At 39.2% G+C, this 26,679-nt stretch overlaps 1 protein-coding gene across 9 annotated transcripts in view; it reads left to right on the forward strand.

Moving 5' to 3' along the window:
• The window catches only part of LOC116472806 (liprin-beta-1), a 160,724-nt gene that overhangs the window by 78,945 nt on the left and 55,100 nt on the right, over positions 1–26,679 (forward strand). For all 9 annotated transcript variants that reach the window (XM_032159905.2, XM_032159906.2, XM_032159910.2 and 6 more), the window contains exons 3-4: positions 19,985–20,083; positions 21,518–21,723. In XM_032159905.2, the coding sequence (XP_032015796.1) occupies positions 20,020–20,083; positions 21,518–21,723 (270 nt within the window). In that variant the 5' untranslated portion in view covers positions 19,985–20,019. The remainder of the gene's footprint in view (positions 1–19,984; positions 20,084–21,517; positions 21,724–26,679) is intronic.

Raw genomic sequence — 26,679 nt, forward strand, 5'->3', positions numbered from 1 at the left:
AGTCCTGTGAGCTAGCTCTCCAGCACTAGGGACTATTCTTGTGTTTAGTTTCACCTCGTCTCTTGGGGTAGATCACAATCAAATAGCTCCCATTTCCTTCGTTTGGGAAGACAATGACCTTGCCTTCCCTGCACACATCCATACAGCACTACTCCTCGGACTCCACACCCCAGGTCCAGAATAGTCAGGGTGGCTACTCTAGGACTAATCTCGCTTCCTATCTCCTGGTAAAATGGTTTTAGCAGACATTTGTCCCTGGCAACTGTTAGTTTCCCCTCTCATCACTATATTAAGACATCCTTGGCCAAGCATGGTGGCTCATGCCTGTAATCCCAGCACTTTGGGAGGCTGAGATGGGAGAATCACTGGAGTCCACAAGTTCAAGACCAGCCTGGGCAACACAGGGAGACCTTGTCTCTACCAAAAATAAAAAAAATTAGCCGAGTGTAGTGGTGCATACCTGTGATTCCAGCTACTTGGGAAGCTGAGGCAGGAAGATCACTTAAGCCCAGGAGTTTGAGGCTGCAGTGAGCTGTGATTGGGCCACCGCACTCCAGCCTGAGTGACAGAGCAAGACTCTGTATTTTAAAAAAAGAGAATAAAAGACCTCCCAGCCCACGACTTCTTTAACTTTTTGCTTACACGTTGGGGTCTTCAGCAAATTAAGAAAAATTTGGTGAGCTCCTGAATAGTGATGCTAGGCCTCAGCATGTACAAAGGAGTCCTGGAGTATGTTCATGGTTCTGCTTAGCTTTTAGAGCAGACCTCCTTTTACTGCCAGACTTCGAAGCTACTAATGGGCCAGTTGTCAGGGATGGGTATATGCAGAGAAAGCCGGTCTGCAGATTTTTCTACTCATTCTCTATCAGGTGCTAATTTCAAACACGCAGAAAAAGAAAGGACAGGCTGCAATGCAATAGAGCTTTCCTTTGGGAGGAATTTTTTCAATAAAAAAAATAAGCTATGACAAGTTTTACGTCAACAAAGAATTGTTATATAACCAGAATCATAAAGATTCTTGCATTTATATTGAAATAAATGTTAGGGTGATTTATTTTCCACAACTTCAAAATGACAATTGCTATTAATTAATTAATGAAACAGAAAAATTCCTAACTAAAAGAAGCAACTGGTGGTATTTGCTAGTATTAATACCTTCTAGTTATAAGTTGGCTATCTGAGAAACACTTCTTGATTTGGTTCATTAACCCAATGAATGAATCATGAATAGGAGATGCAGCACAGAAAACTATAGTTCCTGCAGACAGATCCTAGGAAGGTTTGACACCATGGGGGTTCTGAGCTTGGGCTGCTCACCACATTTATTGCCACTCTTTAGACCCCGAAAGCCTCAGCAGAGTGTATATCTCTTAAGATCCTATTATCCAGCTTTAACTCCATTTCCAAAATCCAGGAAATTATACAAGTTATTTGGAAAATTCCTGTGTCGCATGTTTTCAGTAGGATGTTAAGACATTAAAAAATGGCACTCCAACTTTGTGTTTTGTTGTGTAATAGGAGAGAGAGCAAACAAAGGGTAACATCAAAAAGACCATAAACACGCATGCAAAATGCATGTCCACACCCAACAGAGGGGTGGGTGGAATTCAAGACCAGTTTGTGTTGGATTCCAAGATAAAAAGAGACTAAGTGGATGTGCCTGGGTTTCCTCAAGGGAGGAATTTATGGTATTTACTAGCACAAAGCAATCACTTAAAAGTTGAGTCAAATATTCCTGTGCTTGCTTATAGGCATAGTCTATAATAAGGTAATGATTCATCTAGTTCCAACTTCACAGTAATAATCTTGGGTTATAGATGTGGAAAAAGGATTACATTTATCTGGTTTAATCTCATTTTACAAACAAGGAAAATGAAGCCTGGAAAATTTGTTTGAGCAATATGCTCTGTAACATCCCATAACTCCCGGTGGTATCATTTTCCACAAAAGAGGCAGAGTAGAGGGAAGAAAATGGTGTCCACAGGGCAGGGTCAGGGACCAGCCACACTCCAATCCCTGCTGGTGACTGCCCTCAGCCATCCTGGTGGCCTCAGCTGAGACCCAAGCCATCCCACAAAAGAGGTGTCCCAGGATAACTCAGGTATCACTAGTCATCTGGCAGATAAAGGCAAAGTTTGCATGAAAGTGGCAATTTGGGGGGGACATTTAAATGTTTCTATGCCTCATTTTCCTCTTCTATAAAAAGGGGATAATAGTGCGTTTGTTCTAAATCACTTGGGTACTTACTAAGCACTTAATAAATATTAGTTGTTATTATTTTCTTTTTTCCGTTCTCACTTCTTTTCCTTCTCTGCCTTCCTCCCTCCTCTTTTCCCTCCTTTCCTTTTTATACCCCATCTGCATTGTTTTCAAGCATAATATATAGGGCATGAGAGATATTTTTCTTTAAAAATCTGGCTGTTTTTGTGCTTTCTTCCCAAAATTTCCAGAACTCAGTTTTATCAGTATATTTTGAGAACCCCACTAGTGGACATTTAGGTTGTTTCCAGGTTTTTTTTTTTTTTGGTTCTGTTTGAATCCCTCCTCTTCTACTTTGTAGCCCTGTGATCTCTTCAAGAGATGATGATCTTTGATGGCATTTTGGGGGTGATGTTCAGGTGGCAGCCAGATTGGAGGGGACCGTGGAGCAGACTATGGGACTACTCATTCTAAGGGCGTCATTGTGGAGAGTAAGCACCAGATCTTAACACAGGAAGGGTGAGGGAAGTGTCTGGGAGTGTTTTTTGTTTGTTTGGGGCTGGGATTTTTAGATCCAGAAGGTTTTCAACATATTTATTAGTTTAGCAGAATGAAACAGAGGAATGGAAGAGATTGAAGATGTAAAAGAGTGAAGGAATAATTGTCTGAAAGCTTGGCGTGAGATCAAGAATAAAAGGGTGGAGACTCTTCCTGTGATGGAAGGCCAGGAGCCAAGAACAGACAAGCAAGTCTACACAGGAACTTTAGATAGAGGGTTCCCCAGGATTGGCTTTGAGATTCTCAGTGTGGGGGGATCTGGAGTAATCTGCTGAGATTAAGTGTTGGAGGAATAGGAACAGGTTAGGGGAAAGTTTTATAGGAATTTTTAGAGACAGCCATTATGAGAAATGTGACAGGGAGGGAACTAATGATGGATAAAAGGATTCTTGAGTAACATTAAGTACCCAGTCAAGATTAGACAGCAGGCATTTGAAGTGGAGCCAAGTCAACTTCCTCTGGCTGTGCTTGGTACAGCTAAATCAAGAGGCAGCAAGATGTTTCATGAGGAAAAATAAATTTTTAACGTTCTATTACTCTTTAATGGAGGGCAGGAATTGAAGCATCCTGATATGAAGATAATTCAAAGACATCCAATAGAGATGGCATAAATAGCAAAATTTGAAAAGTATGTTGTTCCCCAGCCTTGTTTTTAGGCTCAAACAAACACCCCATTAAGTAGAATGTATACCCCGATCACTTAGAATACTCCAGTTTCAAGGTGCCACTTAAAAATAAGGCAGATGCTGTACTTAGCTAGGGAAAAGGTATGTCTCTTGCAGGTGGGATCCCTTTACCAGGTCCACGAGATGGACTTGATTGGAAGCAAATACAGAACTGGAGATGGGTCAGTCGAACCTAGATCAGTTACCTACATGGTAGGTAAATGAGAAATACTCTGTGAATAAAGTACAGTTGTCCCTTGGTATCCATGGAGGATTGGTTCTAGGATCTGTTGAGGATCCCAAAAATCCATAGCAGCTCAAGTTCCTTATATAAAATGATGTAGTATTTGCCTATAACCTTCACACATCCTCCTGTATATGTTAAATCATCTCTAGATTGCTTAGAATACCTACTACAATGCAAATACCATATAAATAGTTGCTCTACTATATTTTAAAATTTCTATTTTTTTCTTTGAATATTTTAAATCTGTGGTTGGTTAAATTCATAGATATGACATTCATGGATATGGAGGGCTGAGTATATATATGTATATATATAAGTAAATGTATAAATTTATTCATGTCACTTTGGAGCACTAGTCCTATGAGACATAGTAAAATACGGAAAATCCTGACTGTATTGGTCATTTGGTAGCCCTGCCCACGTCACTCAACATGTAGCTGTGGTAAAAGCAAGTTTTCAAGTTCCTGTTAAGACAGTTCAACACATTTACTCTCTTCTGCTTCTCTGCCTCCCTCATTCCCTCTCTCCTGAAAGTTATGGGCTGTCAGAACTTTTATTGAAATGAAAACAAAATCCAAGTTGATATTCTAAGACGTGAAAGAGTCAGAGTCAAACAAGTCTATTAATATTTCATTCTTTCCTATGCAGTACTGCAAAGCATGTTTGGTGGTGACTAAGGAATAGTTTCATTTTGATGGATATAAACAGTTATTTATTATTCAGTTCATGATCCCATGGTAAGTGTAAACCAAAAATAAAATTCCAGCCACCTGAATGGACCCCTCCTCTCAGCCAAGGGCATTCCAAAGTTAACCCAAAAAACTAGTTTAGGCTGTAATGGGAAGGGGGAGCCCAACATGACTCATTATTCCCTCCTCCTTTTTGGAATTACTGATAGCACAAAGTCTTTTTAAGTTGATAAGAAACATTGACAATCTATTCTCTGAAGCTTCCTACCTGGAGGCTTCATCTATATGATAAAACCTTGGTCTCCACAACCCCTCATCGTAACCCAGACATTCCTTTCTATTGATAGTAAGTCTTTAGATAATAACAACTTTTTCAACCAATTGCCAATCAGAAATTCATTGAATCTACCTATGATGTGGAACTAACCAACCCCTCTCCTCCAAATTGTGCTCCCTTTCTGGACTGAACCAGTGTAGATCTTGCATGTATCAACTGATGCCTCATGTCTCCCTAAAATGTATAAAAGCAAGTTGTAGCCTGACCACCTTGGGCACATGTTCTCAGGATCTCCTGAGGGCTGTGTCACAGGCTGTTGGTCACTCATATTTGGCTCAGAATAAATCTCTTCAAAATATTTTACAGAGTCTGCCTCTTTTCATTGCCATAGACCTGGTAGAGAAATTTTAAGAGTGGGTCTTTAGTCCTTAAAAAGCTTGATCTAGTAGAGACAACATTCCAAGGACTTGGTTAAGCAAGACTGCTTGCCAGAGATACACTTTTCCCTTAGCCAAGTATAACATCTATTAGAGATAACCAATGGTTCCATATGGTACTTGGTAACAGAGGCTGAGAGAGAATGGGTGTGGGGAGAGACAACAAGTGCTAGAGGAGTACTTGATGATGTGGTAATCTTCCTTGAGTATTCTGCCATGACATTCAGTTTTTATATACAAGATCCAGGCACAGCCATCACTGGGTATCCACGGGGAATTGGTCCCAGGACCTCCCACAGGTATCAAAACCCAGAGATGCTCAAGTCCCTGATATAAAATGGCATCGAATTTGCCTATAACCTAAGAATATCCTCCTGTATACTTTAAATAATCACTAGATTACTTATAACACCCAATACAATATAAATGCTAGGTAAATCTTTGTTGTGTTGTTTAGGGAATAATGACAAGAAAAAGTCTGTAAATGTTTAGTCACAGACACATTTTTTTTTCAAATATTTTCTATTCACGGTTGGTTGAATCTGCTGATGGTGCACCCACAGATATGGAGGGCCAGCTGTATTTCATCAAATTTCAGTGTAAAGGATGGCAGGGTAATGACTCACCCAGATGATACTTTTATAGTTCCTCCTGTTTTCTTCCTTTGATGGATGAGGGAAATGCTGTCATACTCAGAAGTTGAGAGTGGGCAGTTAGTTGACTCAGTAAATGGCCACTCCGTCCTCCTATGGCTTAGGCCATGGTCTTGAGTTTGTCCTTTCTCCCAAATGCTATATCCAGTTCTGTTGGCATTTACATCAAAAATATACACAGGGCAATAGAAACGTTGCTATCTTGTTAGGGGTATGTTACGTAGGTGTATGCATTTGTCAGAACACATCAGACTGTGCAGTAAAGATCTGTGCATTTTACCCTCTAAATTATAATTTAATTCATATGTGTAATGCATCCTAATATGTATAGTAATATACATTTTGTATTCATAATACATAGCAATATGCATTTATATATACATATATATTTACTATATGTGTATTCACACATACGTTTTATAGATATATTCATACATTTTATATATATATTTATATACAGACACACACATATTTACTATATGTGTATTCACACATACATACATAGCTAGTGTCCAATCACCATCTCTACTGCTCCCACCCTGACCCGAGCCACCAACAGAACACCTCTCATCTGAATTGTTGCAGTTGTTTTCCGACTGTTCTTGCTTCTACCTTTGTCACCCCTGCAGTGTGTTCTTAGGAAGGATACTTCTTAAAACAGAAACCAGATCATGTCATTCCTTGGCTCAGAACCCTCCAGTGGCCTTCCATCTCCATGCTCAATTGAAGTCAAAGCCTGGCTGCCATGGAGGCCCCAGATCCCACTACCCCACCACTCCCACCACACCTTCTGTGCCTCTGGGACCACATTCCCTACTAACCCTCTGGCTCACCACCTTCCAGCCCACTGACCTCAAACATCAACTACATGAAGCTCTCCCTCCTAGGGGCCTTTGCATTTACTGTTGTTTCTCCCTGGAAGCTCTTCCCAGATATTTCTGTGACTTTCGCCCCTCACCTTCTTCAAGGTTTTAATCAATGTCACTTTATCAACGGGGCTTTCCATGATTATCTGATCGAAACTTCTAAGTCCCTGCCGTTCCCTTTCTGCACAAAGAGCTGGCATGGTATATAATTAAGAGGATGCACTCTGCTGCCAGACTGACTTCACATCATTTTCTAGCTATGTGACTTGGTGCCTCAGTTTGATCACTTTCTGTGCCTCAGTTTGATCACCAATAAAGTGGGGATAAGTATTGTGTCATTAGGGTTATTGTAAGGATTAATCTAATTGATATATGAAAAGCACTAGAAACAGTGCCCAGTACATAGTAAGCTAATGTTAATGTTATTCCTCTTGCTTGCTTCATTATTTTTCCCATAACACTTATCAATCACCTTCTCACCTGCTATATATTTAAACTGTTTATTTTTTGTGGTTTCTTGCCATTACAATGTATGTGCCATCAGAGCAACAACTTTTTACTTTTTTTCCTCTTCTATTTTCTTTCTTTTTCTTCACTACTGTACCTTCATCACTTAGAATAGTGCCTGATATGCAGTAGGTACTTAATAAATATTGTGTAATCAATGGGTGAATGAGAGAAGAGTCTGTGCACTTTCAGGAGGCTGTAGGATAAGGTAGGTTAGGGAAGGGGCTGGAAACATTTTCTGCAAAGAGCCAGGTAGTAAATATTTTAGGCTTCGTGAGTTACAACTACTCAACTTTGCTATTGTGGCATGAAAGCCACCACAGATGATATGTAAATGAATGAATGTGACTGTACTCCAAAGAAACTATAAAAACAGGCAGTGGGCTAGATATGACCATAGGTCATAGTTTGCCAACTCCTGGGTTGGGGAATAATTTTTGGCTTTGCTTTCCTCCTTCTCATTACTCCTCCCTTCAGCCAGCAATTAGTGCTATTCACTCAGAACTGAAATATGAATAACTTGAAAAGCATTACATTACCCCTTAGTATTTGGCTCAGTATTCGTTAATTGTACAAATTTTCCATATGTCTCTTAATATTGTAATAGGAAATAACAATGTTAAGAATATATTTTGAACTTTCCAGCTGTACAGTTTCAGGGCTCTGGTTTTCATTTCTCTTCTCCAACAGCTGAAAACTGGTGATTCTAGCTAGGAGCACGTATGCTATAAAGGAACAAGCAGTGTTGGCATTCCTCTTACTGTATAGCCAAGAGTGTAACTGACACCCAGTTGGAATAGAAACCAACAGAAATTACCTACAAGACAAACTGTTTAGTTTATAATATTATTTATAAAAACTTATTCCTCCACAAAACTGTTTCCTAGCCCACAGTTTTTACCACTCTTCCCAATCAATTTTATGTGCTCACAAGTTTCTTCCAGCTTTTTAATGCAGTGAGTTTTTGACCATGTGACAAACTGAAACTTTAACACAAAATATATAGCTTTTATTGTTGTAATTAAAGCAGACCTGAAATTATACTCATTTTGCTGATCTGATCCATTGTAATCAGACATATAAGCAGTCCAACTACGTGACTGCAACTGATGTGAATTTGACGCAACCAGAAATGGTTTTTGTGTCACCTCTTCTGAATTAGCAGCACATCTTTATTGTCGGTGCTAACAGTTTTCCACTTGCCATTTAATTATCTTCATCATTTTATATGTGTGAAAAGAGAACAAACCTGGACCATACTCCCCATTTGTTGGGGTTTTCTTGCTCCCTGTGTTATGCCTTTTTACAGCTGTGGTCCGTGGCTGCAGTTTCCAATCAGAGTGCGACGTAACCTATTCCCAAGACACCTGGCCGATGTGCCCCCCAGAGCAGTGCTGCTCAAACCATCTCTTGGGAAAGACCATTTTGTTTTTCCATCGTGAATTGATTCATTTTCTAAGATTTGATTTAAAAAGAAAATTGAGTTGCCAGCAGAATTATCACATAATTGGATATCACAGCAAGGCCAATTTGCGATGTAATTTTTAAAACATTTATTCTCAATTTCTGTACTTACAATAGACCAGTAACAGTTTGTGCTCCAGCTGCAGTCCACAGACCACATTCTAAGCAAATGCCACTTCAGTGGTTTTTCACTCCAGTGGTTTTCAAACTTTTTAACCCAATATAAAGTATGCATTCTTAGGCTGTAAAACACATGAGTGTGTACATGCCTGTGCAGGCACACACACGCACATACTCTGAAACCACTGGAATGTCAGCCCCCTAAGGGCAGAGCTTAGCTTTTCTTGGTCTTTTTCACTGTTCTGCCTCTAATACCTGGAACATAGTAGGCCCTCAATCAATATTTGTTGCAGGTGTGTGTGTGTGTATGTGTGTGTCTAAATAATCAAATCAAAATTTTCACACGATAATACTTAACCTTTACTCCTGATGAAATAGCATTTTGTTGTCTATTTAATAAAAAGAAATGCTGATTTCAGTCTAATAATTCTATTTCTAATTTTAGGAGTCATGACCCATGGTTTACAAAACATTTGTTTAGAAGGTGCTCATGTATAGGAATTTGTTATTCTTTTCTTCTTCAGAACTTTGAGTAGCTGTTGCTCACTCCTGTCTTCCTATGGGTATACATATCCCAGAACTCCTTACATCTAGGAAGCAGTCCACGTAGCCTGCATACATTCACAGGTTGGTAGGCCTGTGAAGGAAAATAGAGATAGATGAGTCTCCAGGTTTTTAAGAGCTAAAAGGAAGGGAAGAATGAGGTTAGAGTTAGAGTGGGTAGAGCAATAACAAGTTGAAACAGACCCGCTGATACTCCTCCATAATACTGGGGACAAAGTTTGCAAACTCTTAGGAATAATGTCATTCTAAAATAGTATAATGAATTTGATTCATCTACATCTCAAAGAGCATGAAATTTCAGTTTTTAAGATTGTGGATAGCAAGGCTGATAATAATGATCACGTTTATCTAAATGTATCCTAAAAGTTAAGGTCATGGCTTGGTGCAGTGTCTCACACTTGTAACCCCAACACTTTGGGAAGCCAGGGGGAAAGGATTGCTTGAGCTCAGGAGTGTGAGACCAGCCTAAACTATATAGCAAGACCTGGCCTCCACTAAAAATAAAAATTTTAAAAATCAGCTGAGTATGGTCACACCCACCTGTGGTCCCAGCTACTGGGGAGGCTGAGGTGGGAGGATCACTTGAGCCCAGAAGTTCAAGGCAGCAGTGAGCCATGATCATGCCACTGCGCTCCATCCTGTGTGACAGAGCCAAGACCTTGTCTCCAAAAAACAAAACAAACAAAAACACAAGTAAAGGTCAAGATGCAGTTTTCTGGCTTATGCAGCTAAGAGGAAGGTGATACTGTCAGCCAAAACAGGGCATACGGGAGCTGGGATACTTAAGACATCAGAGTGTGTGTGTGTTTGCAGAGCCACTGAGTCATAGCTGCACACAGCAAGCATTTGGTGTCCACCACACTAGAAGATGGGGAGCAGATAGCAGAAATACAGTCTGTTTTCAAGGAGCACACAGCTTCATCCAGGAGACAATCACTGTAAAATCAGGGCTGTCATGGAGATGGTGGTCAGGCTGGCCTTGGAGGAAAGAAGGCATGACCCACCTTGAAAAACGTGTGTCCCAGGACAAAGAAGAGCGTCCAAGCAGTACGGGGATCAGTGCGTGTCATGGCACAGAGGTGAGAGGGCAGAAGTGTCTTCCAAGGAGGGCATGTCTTTGCAGTATGGTGGGAGGCTGGCAGTCCTGTACATAGTTTATAGTTTGGATTAGAAACTACCGAATGAGTGAGAGGCATATGTGGGAACAATATGGCTTTTGGACTCAAATTGCACTTCTTCAGTGACCTTGAACAAATTCCTAACTTCTCCATGTAGTCATAACAATAGCTAGTAAGAGTAGATATGGAGAAATGGAGCTTTCTTTCAACTTATCACAACTTATCACAAGATCTTCAAATCTACTGACATTTGATACACATTAGTTTTTCAATAGCAGCAGCATCCTTTATTCGAGAAGTAAAAGATCTTGGCTTATTATATAAACCTTTTCATCAACTCTCTTCTGGTTATTCCTAAGCATTAATAGCAGAGAGCCAGAAGGCTCATTTCCTGTTACCTCATCCTATTTTCCCTTGCTGCTTCATTTATTTGATTACTTACTAGCTTTGCCTCTTTGTATTTTGTGGCGTTTCATTTTAGTGAACAAGAGAAGTAACTTTTACTAATGTATTGTCATTAATACGCCCTCTTTTGTACTCTGCCTTACAATCCTCTGTGAGTGGCTGTTCCATTTCCTGAATAGCGTGTGCATGTGTGTGTTTGTATTTGTGAGGGTGGTTAAAATAACAAGTATTTTATTATTTGGTTTATAAATATTTGGTGAGCCCTTAGTATGCTGGAGGTTATGATAGAGAAATAAAATATCTAAGACAATATGTCATGGTTGAAGGTGTTTGAAAATTTTGTGGTTTAAATACATGGATGAAAAAACTGAAATGTTTTATTATGGAAAGCTTCAAATATATAAAAATAGGATACCCAGCTGGGTGCAGTGGCTCACACCTCTACTCCCAGTACTTTTGGAGGCTGAGGTGAGCAAATCGCTTGAGCCCAGGAGTTCAAGACCAGCCTGGGCAACATGGCGAAACCCTGTCTCTACAAAAATAAGCCAGGTGTGGTAGTCCCAGCTACTTGGGAGGCTGACATGGGGGGACTGCTTGAGCCCGGAGAGGTTGAGACTGCAGTGAGCCATCTTTGTGCCACTGCACTCCAGCCTGGGCGATAAAATGAGACTGTTTCAAAAAATATTTGTATAGATAGATAGAATAGTATAGTGTACCCCTACATACCACCACCCATTTTCAACAATTATCAACTTATGGCTAATCTTGTTTTATCAATATCTTTACCCTTATTTTATTCTATTTTATTTTTAAAGCAAATTCCAAATGTTGTATCATTTTATCCATGAGTATTTTGTGACTTGTCTCTAAAAAATAAGGACTCAAAAAAGATAAGTATAATAGCATTATTAATAACCTTAGAATGACAGTAAGTCCTTAATATCAAATACACACTGTTCAAATTTCCAGTTATATCATCCATTCTATACTTATTTTACAGGGTTTTTTATTTTTGGAGACAGAGTCTTGTTCTGTCGCCCAGGTTGGAGTGCAGTGGCACTCCAATCTCAGCCCACTGCAATCTCAGCCTCCCACATTCAAGTGATTCTCCTGCCTTAGCCTCCTGAGTAGCTGGGACTACAGGCACATACCACCATGCCCAGCTAAGTTTTGTATTTTTAGTAGAGATAGGGTTTCCCCATGTTGGCCGGGCTGGTCTCGAACTCCTGACCTCAAGTGATCTACCCGCCTTGGCCTCCCAAAGTGCTGGGATTACAGGGGTGAGCCACTGTGCCTGGCCTTATTTTGCAGTTTGAAGCCTCCTCAGGAGGCTAAGGTGGGAGGATCACTTGAGCCCAGGAGTTTGAGGCTAGCCTGGGCAATATAGCCAGACCCCATTTAAAAAAAATGTGTTGTAACATTAGATATCACCCCTGCTGCCAACATCCCCTACCTTTTCTGGTTTCACCGCTTCCCCTGCCCTTGTTTTGCCCTTTCCAAGTGATTCTGAATTAATTTTCTAGGGATGTTAGAGCAGATTGGTGGTGAAAAGGGTTTGGGCTCATGGAGTAGGGAGGAAAAACATATGTGATGACAAATACATAGCAGAGAAACAGAAAACAAGGAGGGTTGTATTTAAGAATCTCTAAAATGTTGCAGACATATGGACCTATAGTGGTTGAGGTTTAAAGGGAGAGATTTTTTGAATTAAAACCTGAATGGCTTCTTCAGAGCTGTTATTTTTGGATGAAAAGTAAGAAGCTGAGGCATGGGGAGAGGAATTCTGCCCTTATTTACCTTGTCAGCCAATTTCCACCTCGTCTGGGCAGGGCTTGTTGTCCCAAGGAGGAAAGACAGGCCTCAGTGTGTGTGAGTCTAGTGATTGAGTGTGCCTCAGAGCCAGTGGGAGGGCTTGGAAAAACACAGATTGCTGGGCCTGCCCCTAGTGTTTCTGATTCAGCAGACCTAGGGTGGGGTCCAGGAATTTGCATTTCTTTTTTTTTTTTGAGATGGAGTCTCACTGTGTCGCCCAGGCTGGAGTGCAATGGTACGATCTTGGCTCACTGCCACCTCTGCCTCCTGGGTTCAAGCAATTCTCCTGCCTCAGCATCTCCAGTAGCTGGGACTACAGGCTCACACCACCACGCCCAGCTAACTTTTGTATTTTTAGTAGAGGTGGGATTTCACCATGTTGGCCAGTCTGGTCTCGGACTCCTGACCTCAAGTGGTCTGCCCACCTCAGCTTCCCAAAGTGCTGGGATTACAGGCGTGAGCCCCCATGTCTGGCAGGATTTGCATTTCTTACTAGCTCACAGGTGATGCTGCTGTTCCAAACCACTGACCTACTAGTGCCTGCTTCTCCCTTTAGATCCGGTTTGGTTTTTGTTTTAAATTAATTTTTGTGAGTACATAGTAGGTATGTGCCTTTATGGGGTACATGAGATATTTTGATACAGGCATACATCACATAATAATCACATCAGGGTAAATGGGGTATCTATCACCTCAAGCATCTGTCACTTCTTTGTGTTACAGACATTCCAATTCTTTTAGTTATTTATAAATGTACAGTAAATTATTGTCGACGGTTGTCACCCTGTTGTGCTAGCAAATATGATGTCTCTGTTTTTAAGACAGTTTCTCTTTGCTGAGATTGTATTAGCTGCACACATTGGCAATCATTGCGTAATTGATTAACCTTCTGAGACAGCTTCTTGGCAGAAAAAAAATAAAAAAACTAAACTGTTGAGAAAGGTATGAGTAATTTGTGTGAAAACATATTCTATTTTCATAATGACCACAGAATACTGTGGCATTCTACCAGCCTAGTCGAATGTATGTGAACATTCTCCCTTTCTCTGAAGATTCCTTCTTTTAAGTGTCTTAGTCTCAGTGAATTGTATGCATCTTGGGTAAGAAGTTCAGGGTTCTCTTTCAAACCCAAGCATTTTACCTAAAGAAAGCTGAGAAAGCTAGGACAAATGTTATTCTCACAAAAATTTAAAAGAAACTTGCTAATTTTCTTATGGCCTTTCTTTTCTTCACAGGAAGACTGGGCAGTGAGCCTGACCTAAAACATCAGTTAGTCAGCAACCCTGCAAAAAAAATTATGGTGTCCTGCCAACGCTTTAGCCACCACACCCATGCCCGGAACTTTCCTTGATATTTTACCCCATTCAAATCTGCTCTAATGGGTCCTGACCAAACTTGAAATATACCCTGAACATATTTCTGTTGGTTACCCACACCCCTCCCCCGGTTTAGTCTCTTACTATAATATTTGAATCTTATCCCCAAGAGCTTGCTTATCTAAAACTTTCCTACATTTGTTTTTATTACGCCATTGGAATAGGAAACCAGTAGCCCGAGAACTCCTGCAAACAGAGCTCATTTCACCGTTTACATCACCCAACAAATAAGAGGCTTCTCCAGTTTGAACTATGACTTTGAACCCCAGCTTCACTCCTTTGTTGTGGTGGTGATTAATATATTTCCTGGTACCTTTTTCTTTAGGAAGTCATTCAAAGAAGCGTATATTAGCCACTTAGAATCCAGAAATAAATTTGCTATTTTTTTTTTTTTCGAGACGGAGTCTCGCTCTGTCGCCCAGGCTGGAGTGCAGTGGCTCGATCTCGGCTCACTGCAAGCTCTGCCTCCCGGGTTCACGCCATTCTCCTGCCTCAGCCTCCAGAGTAGCTGGGACTACAGGTGCCGGCCACCATGCATGGCTAACTTTTTGTATTTTTTGTAGAGACGGGGTTTCACCGTGTTAGCCAGGATGGTCTCGATCTCCTGACCTCGTGATCCGCCTGCCTCAGCCTCCCAAAGTGCTGGGATTACAGGCGTGAGCCACCGCGCCCGGCATAAATTTGCTATATTGTGAGAATTATTGGATGCTGTTCTTTGGGATTTTTTTTCTTTATTTTTGAGACAGGTTCTTTATCGCCCAGGCTAGAGTGCAGTGGCACAATCACAGCTCACTGCAGCCTTGAGCTCCTGGGCTCAAGTGATCCACCTCAGCCTCCTGAGCAGCTGGAACTACAGGCACCTGCCACCACACCCAGCTTATTTTGTATTATTTTTTGTAGAGACAAGGTCTCACTATGTGGCCCAGGCTGGTCTCAAACTCCTGGGCTCTAGCGACCCTCCTGCCTTGGCCTCCCAAAGTAGGGGGATTACAGGTGTGAGTCACTGTGCTTGGCCTTGGATGGTGAAGTTGTAATTTTCTAAGTGGTTTTGTCCACCCAAAGAACTCAGTTATAACTGGCAGATTTCTGGGTAAGCAAAGAATGAAAAGAAATGGAGCTGGATATTCTGAACCTTTTATTTTGGACCATAGGTTCATATAGTTGGATTATTCATGATCCTTGTTTCATGACATATTATTATCATAGTCTTAGATGCAGAGGTCCATGCATATCCAACTTCATTCATTATTTAGTTCTTTTTTAAAGTGGAATTTTTATTTCTAATTTCTAACAACCAACTTCTCTTTCCTAATTTTTCAAATACAAAAGTTTTATTTGGAAAGTAATCCTAGGAAAGACTTAGAGAAATAAAGAATATAACTGATAAATGATGCATTATCAAACAAGTTACCACTCTGAGTAGATCTTAATTGTCTGGATAATTCTGGGAACCAATGTAGATTACATGAATCAGAATTCGGTCTTTCTAGGGGAAAGTGTGCTGGAATATTTAAAGCTGATAACTCTAAATATTAAAGGGACATTAATTCTCTGGCATTTTCAGACCACCACGTGCAATGGCAGAGGCCTCCCTGAAATCTTGGACAGTTAAAAGTTGGGCTGGCATGCATGGAATTACAGAGGGCACCAATTACATCTGCCTCAGAAGCTAAACAGTATTATTAATTCATATGTTTCAAAGGCATTCCCAATTAAATTAGTTCTAAATGAATTTTATGCTTTCAACACTTAGCCAACAATGAATGGTTCTTTCCTAGTTAAAATAAAGAACTTAAATGGGATTGACATTGGGATTCTTAATGCCTGACAAGCTTTAAAGACCATTGCATAGTTTGATGAGTTTTGGCAAATGTATAAACTTGTGTAACCTATATCTCAATCAAGATACTGACCAGAAATTCCACTGATGTCTCCTTTCAGTCACTCACCATTTTCTGTAAGTAATTATTGCTCTACCTTCTATCATAGGTTGCCTGTTCTTGAATTCATATAAAAGTATCATACAGTGCATGGTCCTTTCTGTCTGGCTTCTTTTGCTCAACATAATGTTGCATGTATTATTTGTTCCATCGCTCTACTGTAGAATAATATTTCATCATATTAGAATAATATTTCATTATATTAATTATGTGAGGAAGCCCAGGGAATCTTCCTCTCAGAAATATTTCTGAAGATTTAAGAGAGTCTTTTTAGAGACCAGGGGATTTTCTAAAGCTTTTTTATTTAGCCTTTCCATTTTTAAAAATACGTTGACCTAGCCCCGAAAATTAACATAGCTTTATCAACACAGATGCCTGATAAATTAGGCTGTCTCTAAAATAGCTCAAGCCATGGGCAAGGCAGAATTTTAATAAATATGGACGGTCTATTTTTAGTACTTCACCACTTCAGGTTGTGTGTTTCTTACCCTTCTGTGTAGTTCTTTAAAACCCATTTGAAATTTATCAAAACTGATTCTTTGGCCTTAAATATATGCCTTATCCTGGTGAATATAACGTGTAGACTTGAATGTATATTCTGCATTTGTGTGTTTTGTTCTATAAATTGAATTTGGTCAAGATGGTTGATAATATTTTCAAATCTTGTGTGTTACTGAGTTTTTTTTCCTACCTTACCTGTCAATTCAAAAGAAGGTTGTAAAAGAACAAATGATAGAAGGGACAAACAGAAAAGTAATAGCAGGACAATAGACTTAAATCCAACCTTATCAGTAGATTTAAATCCAACCAGGTCAACCATATTTATATTATGTTAAATATAAGTGGATTAAATTTGTCTAATTCTCCCTTAACACCATCAGTTTTTGCTTCATGTATTTGGAAGCTTTGTTATTAGCTGCAAAAACATTTGTGCTTCTTATGACTTCCTGATGAATTAACACTTATTATTGTAAACTATCTTTCTTTCTAGTCATACTTCCTGATTTGTAGTTTTTTAATAAACCCGCTCCTGCTTTCCTATGCTTACATATATATGTTATCTCATTTTTCATCCTTTTACTATTATATTTCTTTATATTTAAAGTCTCTATTAACAGCACATAACTAGGACTTAAAAAACTAATCTGATGATCTCTGGCTCTTATCAGTGTTTATTGCATTTGTACTTAATGTAATTTTAAAAATGTTATTTTAAAAAATTGTTTTATTTCAGTAGCTTTAGGGGTGCAAGTGGTTTTCAGTTACATGGATGAATTGTATAGTGGAAGTCTGGGATTTTAGTGCTCCTGTCACCTGAATAGTGTACATTGTACCTATTTTCATCCTTACCTCCCTCTCACTCTTCCTGCTTCTGAGTCTCCGCTGTTATATACCACTTTGTATGCCTTTGCATACCCTCTCTTAGCTCCAACTTACACAACTCTTAATCCGATTATTTATATGCTTCAGTTTAAGTCTACCACCTTGGCTATTGATTTTTCTTTCTCCTATGTGTCCATTGTTTCTTCATTACTGCCTTTGGATTTAATAAAATCGTGGCTGAGTCTGTAGGGTTGTATGAGCCCAGGAATTCAAGACCAGTCAACTGGCAACATAGTGAGACCTTGTCTCAAAAAACAAACAAAAGGTAAAGATTCTGTGAATTCATATTCTCCACAACACTTGGCTGTGTCAATTTTTTTCACTAATTGGGTATAAAACATTATCACATTCCTTTAGATTCCTCATTTATTAATGATATTAAGCACCTCTTCATATTTTTATTGGTTGAAAACATTTCTTCTGCCAAATGATTGTTCATATCCTCATGCCTCCCATTTTTTCATTGATTTCTAAGAATTCTACACTTGGAATACCACTGAACTGGACCACTTATATTTGACTACTTTTAACTTATTAGAGAAATCTTTGGCCTTTGATTCTAGTGCCAGTCCCTGGCTACCTGTTTAATTTGCAAAGCCTTCCAAATTGGGCCCCCTTATCCTACTCCATTTTTCCCCTTAGCACCTACCACCTTCGCCATGTTACATATGTGTTTATTACTTGCATGTACTGTCTTTCCCTGACTAGTACATGTAGGCTGCTACATGATATAGAGATTAAAAGTTAGCGTTTTGAACTTTCATAGCAATTTAACATTGTCATCATATTTTTATTAAATGAAGGGATTCGTCTCCAATGAATTGGAAATTTTTAAAGAACTAGTTCTTCCCTACTTTGAAAAACGTGATCTAGGTTGTCTTATACCTTCATTTAATAGCATTTGAAAGGCTCATTAAACAGAACAGAGAAGAACTCGGTAACTATTATACCTATCGGACTTGAAACAGTGTTTATGCTCTACACAAAAATATAGTTGCTAACAAAGACGAATATTTTTTTCTAATTTAGTGAGATGATATGTTTTTCTAATATGGGCATTACTTTGTGTTATTGGTATTCCCATGTTTATAGCTGAGCCTGGTGTGTGTCTCTTTGTTTTATATAGACACATATATAAATGTATCTATACGAAATACTGCTTTTTAAGTGAAAGAGAATGCAAGCCACTTAATTATGTAATTCAGCTTAAACCTTTATGCTGTCAGTTTTCATATTTTGAGTTTCTCATACTGGAATGTGGTTGTTAAATGTGTGTCCTGCTTCTTTGGATGGTGCACTGGCTGAGTGTGTGAATAAATTTTTTGGGATGACCTAGGTTCATAACCTAACTTGTTGATTCCTTGTTTCCTGGGTAACCGTAGACACGTACCTTGAGTATTTTCATGCTGTAGTATTCCAGATAAATGGTAGTGATATTTTTCACCTTTGGAAGTGAGCAAAGTTCTAGAAAATCCTTAGGTGAAATGACTTTAAATCAAAATGATATTTTACAACAATTATATGGCATTATGTTAGAATGAATGCATAATTGGGAACTGATCCAAGAAGTTGATACCAGAACTATAAATATATTTGTGAAAATCAAGTGGTGTGATTTGGCTGCTTGGAAACAGAGGGCAAAGGTTTCTGTGAAACAGCATGCCCTTTATTTCCCAGGTATTTGCTATACCACAGTATCTATAATATAGTAAGAGCTTTATTTGGGTCTATTGGGAGAATCTACTGGGTGCTTAGTCTGGTACCTGAAATGCATTAATGAATGTTGAAAATCACATTATCTTGACTTTTTCCTGCCAATGACCGAAGTTTTTGCAAGCATTATCTCAATATATTTGTTAACAGATAAACCAATGAGTAGATTGTGACGTAATTCCAGGATAAACCCATCTTCAGATAGGATCACGTAAACAGAAATTATGTATTATAGTGGAAGTTAGACAGACCTAGGTTAGAAACTGAACTTCGCTATATTTACTTTGCTGTGTTTCCATGCAAAAATCAAACATCTTTTATCCTCATTTATAAAATGGAGATGAATTTACACATTTTATACGGCTGTTGACTAAGGATTATGGATAATTTATGTAAATGTGTAGGAACCACTATAGGCACTCAGTATGTGATAGCTATGGCTCCACTACAAAATGTTTAATACCAGTAGGGGTGTATGTGTGTGTTTGTATGTGTGTGTGTGTGTGTGTGCACATACATTTAGTATATGTGTTAGTGAATCCTTTTCTTAGACAAATCTTAAGCCCTTGTACAGAAAGAAAAAACAAAAACAAAAATAAACAAAATTAAGAGAACAGAGATTGGGTGAGGCTGGTAAAGGGAGAAAGGAGTCTTGTCTGGCCAGTGCTTGTCATGGCCCTCAGCAAGCTTCCATGGCCATCCCTGTTGCCCTTTACAGAGGTCTAGAGTTCTAGAGAACAGCACGGAAACCATGCTAGTGGATTTTAAACACCTCAAGTGCAAGAATGGAATCTTCTTTATTAACCGATACAGGTATCGCATGTGGCCTTGCACTACAGTAGGTGATTGGCCACAGCTTACTACTCCACTACTGAAGTTCTTCTTCCATATTTGACTACACAGCAGAGTTATCATTTGAAGGTGAATTAGCAAACCCACTAGCAAGCCTGTGTCATTTAATGGATGTAATGATAACATCATTTTTTTTCAGATCTGGGTTGGAATTTGCCCCCGACAAATAAGAAAATGATGAGTGATGCAAGTGACATGTTGGCTGCGGCGTTGGAGCAGATGGATGGTATCATAGCAGGTGATCTGCATCCTGTGAAAGACAGAATCACAACATTTACTCTGCTCACTTGGCTTTTTCACTACAACTTTCGTATTATCTTTTCACTGTATTTTCATTTTTTAGCCCTATGCCTTTTGCTTCCCTGTAATTTCGTCTTTGTTCCTCTTCTCCATTTTCTGCCAGCATTATTTTCAAACATTATTTTAAAGTATCAAAAATTCCAGTTCCATCCTAGGTTTCTAATCAAGGATAGAGAATCTGCATCTCAGGTGATTCTGGTGTAGGTGGTCTGTGGACCATACTTTGAGGGACACTTCTCTACCCAGTAAACATGAATGTTCTGATCTGTTTTCTTGAATTCAAAATTCACTTTCCACCAATGACTCCCATATCTTTTTTTTTTTTTTTGAAATGGAGTCTCTCTCTGTTGCCCAGGCTGGAATGCAGTGGTACAATCTCAGCTCACTGCAACCTCCGCCTCCTGGGTTCAAGCAGTTCTCTGCCTCAGCCTCCGAAGTAGCTGGGATTACAGGCACCCACCACTGCGCCTGGCTAATTTTTGTATTTTTAGTAGAGACAGGGTTTCACCATCTTGGCCAGGCTAGTCTTAAACTCCTGACATCGTGATCCACCCGTCTCGGCCTCCCAAAGTGCTGGGATTACAGGCGTGAGCCACCGTGCCCAGCCATATCTTTTTTTTTTTTTTAAGAGAGGAGGTCTTGCTCTGTTTCTCAAGCTGGAGTGCAGTGGCTATTTACAGGCTGATTACCTGTGAATAACATGCATAGTACAGCCTTGAAATGCTGTGCTCAAGCAACCTTCCCACCTCAAGTACCTGCGATTACAGGCACATGCCACTGCACTTAGCTTGTTCGCATCTATTTACCTTCCCAATTCTTTGCTAAGCTTCCAGTTCCTATCTCTAATTTCCAACCAGATATCTCTCCAGAAATGTCCTATAGGCACACCAGTATAATCATTTAATACATTGAGCTCATTATCTTTCCTCAGAATTTACTCTGATAGTCTTTATCTGGGTTCATTTCATAACCCTTCATCCACAGTTTTCCTAAGCCAGAAATCATTTGGTCCAGTATTGGTCCGGAATGGACCAGCTCTAATATTTGTATTTTCTGATCTGCCACTTTCTTATCCATGATCTCCACGAGGCCAGCACACCTCATACCAAAGCCCACCAGGCTCTTTTTCTTTCTATACCCCATGATTGGCCTCCTAGTTACGAATTGAACCATGGATATTTACCATCAACTACATGGTTTTAATTTTTGCACCATGTAACTCTGACTTGGAGAGATTTATGTGATTGAATTCTCTTTTTTCTGTCTCTTTTGATTGTTCCTTACTGTGACTAGACTGGTTTACCGCCTTCGGCTTTGGTATTTTTATCTAACATAAATCCCATTGCTCTTCCTATGATTTTGTTTAACTTAGGTTCTAAGGCCCTGGAATATTCCAATGGGATTTTTGATTGCCAATCTCCCACCTCTCCATTCATGGGAAGTTTGCGAGCTCTGCACCTTGTGGAAGACCTGCGTGGATTGTTAGAGATGATGGAAACAGATGAGAAAGAAGGCTTGAGATGCCAGATCCCAGATTCAACAGCAGAAACGCTCATTGAATGGCTTCAGAGTCAAATGGTAGGGTCTGCCTGTTATAAATTCTGTGTTACAAATCCTTTGTTGCTTATTCCAAAATTTAGAACCTAGAATAGCTGATTAGAACAAGAAAAGTTTAGGGCAACAGATGTGCTCTGATTTTATTCCTTAAGATATCTTAATTTTCTTTTGACTCTAAGGATAACTTTTTAAAAAGTGCTATTAGTGTACGTTTTATAAATACCAACATGTCACCTGATTCTGCCCATAAAAACAGACTGGCTTTTAGATTGTGCCTGAATGATCTACTGTGGCTTCAATCAAGAATCTTGCACATAATAGATGATTTCTCAGTCATATTGGGTTATTCACTATAAAGGATCAAATAGCAATTCTAAAGGGAAAGCGTAATGAAAGACATTCAAAAAGCAACAGGATTTACAGCAGTATTTGACCTGAAGTGCCATCTAGTGGTTTATGGCAATCATTTCAGTTCCAGGTCTCGAATTAAATTGTGGAGTTGGGCCTTTAACCCATTTATGCGTGGTGTCCCATTATTGGAACGCTAAGCTTGTGGGAGTTATTTATATCCTGCTCAGGGTCATCGCCAAGGTCTCATTTAAAAAAAAAAATTCACAACCTTCAGCATAAATGGGTTAATGGTGTTACTCACTGAAAAATGAGGCCTCTTTCTAGGCATCCTTCTCAAAAATTGAAGATGTGGCAGAGCTACCCTTTGTCTGGGCACGGTTGGAAATACCGTGGTTTTAATCTGTGACGAATACATAAAATCTCAAGAATGTCACAAAAACAGATTCAGTGGAGGACAGAGGAAAGGCGATATTTTGTGCTTGAAGGATATTCAATTTTCAGTAAGATGCACTCATATGCTTATGAGTTAACTGTGTTGATATAAAAGCTAATGAGAATTGTATGAAAGAATCGTGATCTACTTTTGGATCTGTGGTAGACATGAAACCTGCTTGCTCTGGGAACCTTAAGAGTACATCCTACAGCTAAAACATCTTCATATGATGTGACACAAATATTAGAGCTCCCAGCCAGTCCTGTGCTGAATACTCTGTGTTCCCACCTGGTTTACCTCTGCATTTCTGAGTGCAAATAATACAACCCATCCTTTAGCGGTAGTGCAGCTACACAAACTTGACAATTGGAGATATTTTACTTGTTAAAACACATAATGCCTTACTATTATACTTTATATTTGCTCTGCAAATTTCTCCTCCAGAGATTTAAGGGTCCGGGTTTGCTGATTCCTTTGGGGATTGCTTCGGGGATTGCTTCATGCTCTGCAATTGGTGTTTCCTGGCATATTCCTTAGTCTATTTCAATGTCCTATCTCACCCCTTCGTTACTCCGTGTTCTTCTGACCATTTAGCATGAGTGAAAAAGGAATTTACTATTGTTAGAAGAACCTATTTCTATCCCACACCCAGAGGCCACCAATGGCAATAGTAGCCTAAGCGTACCTGTAGTTCAATTTTTGACATGTGTCTCAAACATTTCCATTAACATGTGCTTAATCTGTTCTGTGAAAGTATTTCCAGAAATGATAAAAAGTAATGATGATTACATCTGAATATAAGTTAGATCATGACACTCACTCCTTTTTTCAGAAACTACCAATGGCATCACATCTTACTCAGAGTAAAAACCACAGTGCTTACTGTGTGCTGCAAGGCCTCATAGGATTTGCTCCCCATGACTTTCTGACCTCATCTGCCTTCACACATCTCCTTATTTGCTCCACGCCAAGCACATTGGCTTTTTCACTGATTCTTAAACATGCCAGGTACACTGGCCTCAGGGTCTTTGCACTGCCTTTTCCAGGCACTGGCTTTTCACCCTGCCTGAAAAGCTCTTTCCCCAGATATTTGTGTGGCTAGCTCCCTCACATTCTCCTGTTTTTTTTTTTTTTTTTTTGGAGACGGAGTCTCGCTCTGTCGCCCAGGCTGGAGTGCAGTGGCGCGATCTCGGCTCACTGCAAGCTCCGCCTCCCGGGTTCACGCCATTCTCCTGCCTCAGCCTCTCCGAGTAGCTGGGACTACAGGCGCCCGCCACCACGCCCGGCTAATTTTTTTTGTATTTTTAGTAGAGACGGGGTTTCACCGTGGTCTCGATCTCCTGACCTTGTGATCCGCCCGCCTCGGCCTCCCAAAGTGCTGGGATTACAAGCGTGAGCCACCGCGCCCGGCCTCTCCTGTTGTTTACTCAAAAGTCATGCTCTCAGTGAGGCCTTGCATCACCACCCTAACTAAAATTATACCCATTTATTCTTTGTCTTACATCTCGCTGCTTATTTTGTTCTTAGCATTCACCACTTTCTTATGTGCAATGTGTTTGTGATGTTTATATCATTTATTTTCTGTCTTTCCAACTGGAATGTAAGCATCAGGAATCAGATTTTTGCCCTTATTTTAAAAAAAATTACTGTATTCCTGGTGCTTAGAAGAATGCCTGGCTCAGTAGTTATATTTGTAATGAATGATGCTCATGAATGATAAAGTGGATTACATGTTGGAATGAATGGAAGTTGTTTTAAATTTATTCCTTGGATGGGTAGTGGCTTGTTGATCTGTGTTTTCAGTTGCTTTCTCTCTTATTATTTGACATTTTAACCTTGAGAATCCCCAAAATGACAAATATTTTACAGAACTAATAAAGATTCAGTTTTTATCCTAAAAGTAACAATAACAAAATAAACTAGATGTAGATCCAGAGAGATAAGGAATTTTTGTTGTTGTTGCTAAATTTATTTATATCTATCTAACTTATCTATATGAATTCATCACCTTGTGCCCAACTTTCCAAATTAAGTGTGTTTTCTCAAGCACACAGAGAATGACAGTATGAAAGAAGAAAGACAGCTAAAGGCAAAAAACAAAGCAAGAAGAGGAGAGGAGGGCTGGCTGTTTGGAACCATAAAAGCATAGGTGTGAAATTAAGTTGTCACCACACACCTACCATGATAGACTTTATTTTAGAACCAAAAAGCAACTTGGGCTAACATTGGGAATCCAACAAGTAGAAGATTATATGCTTATAATTTAGTGATTTGCTGATAATATTAGATTTTTCCAATTTAATATTTCAGAAGTTGGGATGTGTTTTATGATCTTAAAATGGGTATATGTATACATTTTAGCTCAGATCCATCCTCCCTTCCTCTCTCCCTTCTTTCCCTTTTTTATTAATAAGGTACTTAGAATAGTCCAGTTTTAGAGACAGATAGTAGAAGGGTGACTGCCAGGAGCTGAGGGGAGCAGGGAATGGGAAGATAATACTTATTGCACATAGAATTTCAGTTTTGCAAGTTGAAAAGAGTTATTTAGATGGATGATGGTGATGACTGCAAAACAATGTAAATGTACTTACTACCACTGAACTGTACACTTTAAAATGGTTAAAATGCTAAATTTTACATGTATATTTTACCACAATAAAAAATTAAAATTGATAGTGTCCTAGAATTTAAGGAACACAGAATCCTAGCAAATTCCCCCTTCATATTGAACATGGGAAAACTGCCCAAATAAAAGAGATTATGATGTTTTAAAAAGGAAGCAGTGAATGATAAGGCAGGATTGTATCTAGGCAGTTTCAAATGCAGGCTGCAGTGACTGCAGACCTGAATTTTAATGTTGGCCCTAACTCTTTGAAGCTTATGTGACCTTGTGAAGATGTCTGAAGCTCTGTGTCTTGGTTTTCTCATCTGTAAAATGGGGATGATGGTTACTGCCACTTAGGATTGTAAGGACCCTGTGAACTAACATATGCTGAGCGCTTATCAATATGCCTGGTCAAAGGCTAGTCAGAAAGGTAATACTGAAGAGTAGAGCATAGAGAGTAGAGGGAAAATGTTTAACAGCATCCCTTTGCAATGAGGGAAAGAGTTGGGTCCAGTTGCAATGGGAGTTAGGTTACAAACCACCCATACATAGTTCACTTCTTGCAGTAAAAGAGTACAAACATTCCTCTGACTGAAGAGAAGCTTCTGGAATATTTTAGAAAAGGTTAAATTCAAAAATTTTTGGAAATAATTATGTATCTGTTAATAATAACAGACATATAATTAAGTTTCCATTCATGTTTAATGATGGCCAACTTGACGTGTACTTTAAGATGGATACAAACCTTTTCATTAGTGCAACTGGCCATTTGCAGTTCAAATTATCATTTTGCCTGGTCCAGGGAGATCCCCTGGTTTCTTGTAGGATGCAGGTTTTTTTCTTTGCTACTAATTGCTCCTGCCTGTTTGTTTCATATGATCAGACACTGAATGTGATAAAATACCAACACTAGTAGCCTGTTACAGTGAAGGGACATTAAATCTATAAGAATGAATTTATTAGTGTAGCTGTAGGCTTCTGGAAATGAACAAATTTCTTTTAAAATTCAGAAGTGCATCTGCTGTGGTTAAAAAAAACCTGTAGACTATGACATACTTGTTTAATTACTGAGGCTGAATTTTCTGTTTTGATTGTGAGATATTATAATGTGTTAACACAGATATTAATAATGGAGAATTACTTGCTTTATGAAGCTCCAGATTTAAGAAGGAAAATGGAAAAATATGTCTAATTGTTTGAGTTAAGCAAGTAGTTATTTACTTTAGGTCTAACTTGATGAGTTGCCCTAGAACATTCTTTATAATGTTTTTTTAACTGAAGATCATGACCTTGATCCATGTCAACAGAGGATCAGGTAGTGAAATCCCAAAGGTGTCTGACTATTTGGCAGTTTTAATTATGAGGCCATCTCAAAGTCAGCAGAAATTACAAAAATACAGTTTTCAACAAAGTGAGTGAAATACTAATGGTGAATACTAATGGTAATAACTCCAAAGCAGGCATCGTCACCTATGAGATAGATAGAGTGTAAACAGGGGAAATGAGATGTTCTGGACTGGCTTCTGACCTGTTAAATCATCATAATATACTTCTCTCTTATTTTTATATTAAAAGTGAGATAATATTA

The sequence above is a fragment of the Hylobates moloch genome, unplaced genomic scaffold (assembly GCF_009828535.3).
Source record: "Hylobates moloch isolate HMO894 unplaced genomic scaffold, HMol_V3 SCAFFOLD_8, whole genome shotgun sequence".
In the NCBI taxonomy this organism is placed as follows: domain Eukaryota; kingdom Metazoa; phylum Chordata; class Mammalia; order Primates; family Hylobatidae; genus Hylobates; species Hylobates moloch.